We start from the raw sequence: 5,991 nt of genomic DNA, 5'->3' as shown, positions 1-5,991 counted from the left end.
TTTTTAAAATTACACAATTGGCTTTTTCAAGTTCGACGAGACGATTCTTTGTATGTTAACATTTCTAATTATGTAAAAATAAAAAATATAGTGACACAAATCTAATAAGACCCCATCTGATTGTGTTTTTTCCAATATAATTATGCGAGATAGCTTAACAAAATTGTTTGATGAATAGTGCCAAAAATGAAATGGTGCAATAAAAAAAATCAAGAAAGTATTCTCAAGTTATATAACTTTATAAATAAAAAAAATCATAAATTTGAAAAGGAAGATTAAAGTAAATATATATAATGTTCAATATATAAATCTATGGCAACGTTTCATGTTTTTGGAGTTCATAATCCATCGTAAAAAAATCAACAATTAGATTAGTCAATAATCTAGTGCATGGATTGATGTCGAACGACAATCAATAGGGTGTTTTTATTTTGTGGATTAATCTCAAATGATATTAGAATTTTTTTTCTTAGGACTCGTTAATTGAGATAGAATCACAGTAAGCTCGTGTGGTGCAGTATGCTCGTACAAGCAAGGTACATGCTGTGTGCACGAGAGGGCAAACATGAAGCACCAATTGTACAAATTGTGGCTATTCTTAACCTTGTAATGGTGGAAGCGAGATGTATTATTAAATTATTAGTCGACCATCAACAAAATAAAATGAAAAGAAGAATATAATGATAGTCTTGCGATACTAGCTGAAAAGGAGCTGTAACTTAATTATAAGTAAACTGAAACTGACAAGTAGCTGAAACTAATAGGTGTTGAAACTGATAAGGTTGTTGATTATCTAACTTGCTTGGCAAATTTAGTTGTTTAATTTAGTTAATAATTGCATCAAAATAGTTGTTATAAAAATTATCAAAAGAGAGTCATATAATATAGCCAAAAATCGTTCTATCTTAAAAAAACTCCCAAACGCTAAACCTAGAACTCAGCCCGCCGCCTACCGTTCTAGGATCGCTAATGGCTGGCATCCATCTTTGTCGCCGCGAGCCTAGCTCTGTTGATGCTTCGTAAGTTAAGCGTCAGTTTTAGGGTCATTTTTCCTCTTCCACCGCATTTTTCCCCGACTCATAGCCACGTCGCCCCCTTCCCGTCGTTCCCCCACCGAGCCCCTCAATTCCATTGTTCCCCTCCTCTTCCTTGTGCTTCAATTCGGCCTTCTCTTTCCCCTTCCATGCTTTCTTTTCTCCGTCGCACCACCTCTAGTTCTAGGTTTTCGTCCTTCTTCATCAAATTACGTGCCAGCAGCTTTCCCTCCCCGGCTTTTTAGCTTGTCACAGTAACTAGGTTAGTTCCCCCTCCTTGTTCCCATGAACTTAGTGTTTCAAGGTTTAAGATTTAGGTTTCCCTTCCCCGCTCCCCGGTTCAAAGTCGAAGTAGTTAATTTCTAGGTTTCCTTTCCCCGTTCCCCTTCTCTAGTCTTGAGATTTAGAGTATTTAGTGTCCTCTTCCATGTTCGCATGCTAAGGTCAGTTATTGTCCATTCGATTGGATTACAAAGGTAGCAATAGTTGGTACGTGCAATGTTCATACAGTATTTCAAGGTTAGGTGGTGTTGTTAACGGTGTATCTTTATGTTTCGAGTGTGTGATTGTTTTGTTTGTCTCGTTTGTGCTCTTTGTTTAAGCCTTAGTTTAGGTTTAGTCGGATCAAAAATTGCAATTGTAGGAGTAAGTTGAGAGGAGGTTGTCACTTTAAGCTTGTTATGGTTCGATCTTCTAGGTTAGAGATTGCAAGGTTGGATCTTTAGATCCGTAATTTGGGTGACTTATTGCACCATAATTCGCCCCAGGTTCATGTGATGACTTTCAGAGTCATCACAGTTCAAAAATGCATATTGTGGGAGACCCTACAATTTAATTCGGGGCAAGTTTCGACTTCCAAGAATTTTGAGTTTGGGTCTCGTGAGACCAAACTCTGGTTACCCTCGCAGATGCGACAGTAGTCACCGAAGAATGTGCCTTCTTTGTTACTTCAATCAATAGAATCTCAAAAAGCCTTTTCCGTTCAAGGACCTTGAAATTTATTGTCTGGAAGACCTTGGCGTCTACTAGATGAGATGTGGCAATCCGTTTCTGCAGACAATGTCATTTTCATTTTTCAACAGGTTCCCTCTCATTTTAGGTCTTCTACAACAAGACATTCAACCTGACACTACCTGTCGTTGCTTGCGACAAGTTTGAAGTTCACTGGACATGTGATATTTTGTTTTTGTTTCATAGAGGATGTAAGAGAAAATAAATTTCTTTTTTTGTTTTATGTTTGATTGTATTAGCGTTAGGTTGTATTTCTTTATTTAATTAATGCATGTTGTTTCGTTGTAAAAAAAAAATTCATAAAATTGTTGAAAATTTCTGTCACTTGATTTTGAAAAGTTAATAATTTTCCATTTATCAATTCCGTCATTTTAACCACCTATAATTATTTAATATTAGTTAGGATTTGAAATCCTGATCGTCATGACCATCACTCCTAATCGATCGTCATAATTTGTAGTGTTTGGGCCCATTAAATCCTTCCAAGAATATCATGCCATGTGGCACCGCCATCTAAGCACCGTGGGTCCCACCAACTACAGCATGGCCAATTCAGGCCTCATGGGTCCCACCAGAATCATCCTTTGAAAAGGTATCATCAATCCCCAAGTGAGCTGTCATGTCTAGCACACCACTTTCTAGAAATTCTCACCACTATAAATACCTCTTGTCCCATCAATGCAAATGTATTGAATTCTCACCTAACTAACTTGAGTTTCTCACTCTAGACTCTCTCTCTACCTCAATCATCAACTGACTTGAGCGTCGGAGGGGCGATCCCGGAACAACCCCCGGGGTAGTTTTTCTGTGTTTTGCAGGTTTCCGGTGAACTGATAACCTGCCCTGCTCAGACTTAAGGACTTGCTCAGCACAGATCATTAACCTTAATTTCTAGACAGAAACAGTTTGGCGCCGTCTGTGGGGATAGTACAAAAAGTTACTTCGCCACCACTCAGAAGATTTTACTTTCTACTCAGTAGAATTTGACCCTAGTGCTAATCAGCTATGGCACCATCCCAAAACGCCAGTAACAAACAATCTACCCAACCCCAGCGATCCGAGAGGGAACGTTCACCCCACCAGAGGAGATCAGCACGGACTCGATCTCCTTCGGTTCATACACTGGACCCTAACCTGGAACTCTCCCAGGAACTGCAGCCTTCCCCCTCTCGGGAAATACAGCATGTTGACCCCCAACCTCTGCTCACGGCTGACATAGCACTTATAGCAGCTCAGCTACAACAGACTTTGCAGCAAAGCATCATGCAAATGCTGACTACCCTCCAACAGGGACAGGGCCAGAACCAATTCAGCCTCCAACAACGTGATGACAATGTCCAGAGGCCATCCCATAGGGAAGAGCGTAACCCTCGCTCCATTCACGACCAGCCTAACCGGCAAAGGTCAGCGGCTCGGGAGCCTGTTCGGTCTCAAAGGCCCCCCTCCCGGCAAGATGAGCGCCCTCCACAGGGCGAGAGGTCAGCACCTCGGGAAGCTGCTCTCCGAAGAGAGGAGACCCACGTCTCCAGGTCGCCAAGGGGGAATCCTGGCCGCAAGCCGGAAGATGCTCGAAATATTCTTAATGAGAAACGCCGTAGTCAGGGATATGACGCTCGTTAGTTCCTAGATCGCAAGGCCGCTCAGCGTGAAGGACATGGTGACTCGGCTTAGTCCAAACCTCTAAGGCTCGGTAATGGAAGCCTCAAGTTCATGACCCCGTTCAGCCGAGAGATCATTAACACCCCCACCCAAGGGAAAGTTAAAACGCCGCTGATTGAACCATTCGCGGGTCTAACCGACCTGGAAGATCATATGGCCACGTATAAGGCTCAGATGAGTGTGCAGACCAGCTGCGAGGCCACATGGTGTCGGTTCTTCCCTACTACGCTGAAGGGGCTCGCACTGAATGGGTTCCAAGAGTTGCCAGCTGGAATTATCACCGATTTCGCGGTACTCGAGGACATGTTCACTCACCAATTCGTGGCCGGAAAGAGGCAAAAGAAGACAAGCTTGCACCTCATGGAAAGTCTAGCCGACTACATAAAGAGGTTCAATGAAGAATCCTTAAAAGTATCCGACCTGCAAGATGTCGTTGCCTTCGCTGCTCTCATGTCCGGATTGCAGCCTGGCCGGCTCAGATGGACATTGGCGGAAAGTGAAGTCAAAACTTTTTCCGAGGCCATGGCAAAAGCTCAAAGATTTATCCAAGCGGCATACATTTGCCGTCACTCGGAAGAAGGAAGTAAGAAGAGAAAGGAAGAAGGAAACAACAGAGATCAGCCCAAACAACAGAAAACGGGCGGTAGGTCGGACATATTTACTGATCATGGAAATGACCCTCGTTTCAATAAGAATCGAAGAGAAATTTACCTGGATATCAAGCACAAGTCCATGCTGCCCAACCCCCCACCCATCAGGACTTCAGCCAACCGAAGAGACAAAAGCTAGTGGTGTGAGTACCACCGGGAATGTGGTCATACCACAAAAGATTGTAGAGAGCTGAAAAAAGGATTGGATAACCTTGCCGACCAGGGCAAGCTGAACCGCTACCTCAAGCACACAAGTGAAGAGAAGGGAAAGCAAAAGGTCGGTCAGTCCAATAGTGGGGACACGGAAGGGTACATTGGGGTCATCGCAGGGGGCTTCGCCTCGGGAGGCCTAACCGGTCGAGCTAGGAAAGCCCACCTCCAAAACCTTAAGCACCAAGTGCTAAAAGTCAAGCCAAGCCGGTCGAACTGTCCCATAATGACATTCGGGGAATCCAGTCGGCCCGTCAGTGTACCCCATGATGACCCCCTGGTCATCGAGCTCAAAGTAGCCAACTCCCGGGTCAGACGTGTCTTAGTTGACAGCGGGTCATCTGCCGATATCATAACTCTGGAATGCCTGAAGAAGCTGAAGTACAGTGAGAAGGACGTCACGCCACTCGATCAACCACTCATAGGCTTCGGGGCAAACTCGGTACAGCCTGTCGGGTCGATAAAGCTCCCCACTCGGATGGGTGAGAAAGGCAAAGGTAGAAGCCTACCGATCGACTTTCTAGTGGTCGACATCCCTTTGCCATACAACATAATTATGGGACGACCCACCCTGAACAGAACAAAAGCCGCAATCTCCACATACCAACTCCTCATGCAGTTCAAAACAGATGAGGGGAAGGTCGGAAAGATTCAAGGGGATCAGCAGGCCGGACGAGAATGCTATGTTAATAACCTAAAAAGCAGAACTGAAATCGACGTCCAAGAGGACTCGAAGAAGAGAAAAAGGAAGAAGATCACCAAAAAACTTGGGGTATACATCACAAGAACCCCAAGTAGTACGAGCGACCTCAGCCAGCTGAGGAAGATGAAGAAGTAGAGATCGGAACAGAACCCGGTCGGACTGTGAAGGTGGGCAAGGCCCTAAACCCAGAAACAAGAGCGCAAGTAGTGGAAGTGCTCCGGGAATACCAAGACGTATTCGCCTATGAGGCCTCAGAGATGCCTGGTTGACCCCAAAATCATGTGTCATGAGCTGAATATCAAGGAGGGGTACAAGCCAGTCAAGCAAAAGCTAAGGCACCAGGGTCCGGAAAGGTGCAAAGCTGCCGCAGTTGAGGTAGAAAACTGCTGAGGCAGGAGTTCATTGAGGAATGCCAGTATTCGGAATGGCTGCAACGTAGTACTGGTGAAAAAGCCGAGGGGCTTGGCGCATGTGCGTGGATTTCACAGACCTGAACAAGGCCTGTCCGAAAGACAACCATCCTCTGCCCAAAATGACAGGTTGTCGACTCGACAGCTGGTCATGCCCTTTAAGCTTCATGGATGCTAATGCAGGCTACTCACCAAATTCCATGGCGGAACACGATCGTGTTCATACCGCCTTTCACCACCCGCAAGGGTCTTTGCTACAAAATGATGCCATTCGGACTGAAAAATGCCGGAGCCACCTACCAGCGGACGTTAAC

The 5,991-nt window shown here is 44.9% G+C and overlaps 1 protein-coding gene across 1 annotated transcript; it reads left to right on the top strand.

The window, feature by feature from the left end:
- Positions 1 to 3,857: 3,857 nt before the first annotated feature.
- LOC125496432 (uncharacterized) lies at positions 3,858 to 4,493 on the top strand. Its single transcript, XM_048641878.1, has one exon. The coding sequence runs from the start codon at positions 3,858 to 3,860 to the stop codon at positions 4,491 to 4,493; it is 636 nt and encodes a 211-aa protein (XP_048497835.1).
- The last annotated feature ends 1,498 nt before the right edge of the window (positions 4,494 to 5,991 follow it).

This window comes from Beta vulgaris, chromosome 4, assembly GCF_026745355.1.
Source record: "Beta vulgaris subsp. vulgaris cultivar EL10 chromosome 4, EL10.2, whole genome shotgun sequence".
In the NCBI taxonomy this organism is placed as follows: domain Eukaryota; kingdom Viridiplantae; phylum Streptophyta; class Magnoliopsida; order Caryophyllales; family Amaranthaceae; genus Beta; species Beta vulgaris.
This window is presented reverse-complemented; position numbering and strand designations above follow the sequence as displayed.

Excerpts from the sequence above, each read along its gene's own strand:
- LOC125496432 (XM_048641878.1), top strand. The coding sequence starts at position 3,858 with ATGGCCACGTATAAGGCTCAGATGAGTGTGCAGACCAGCTGCGAGGCC.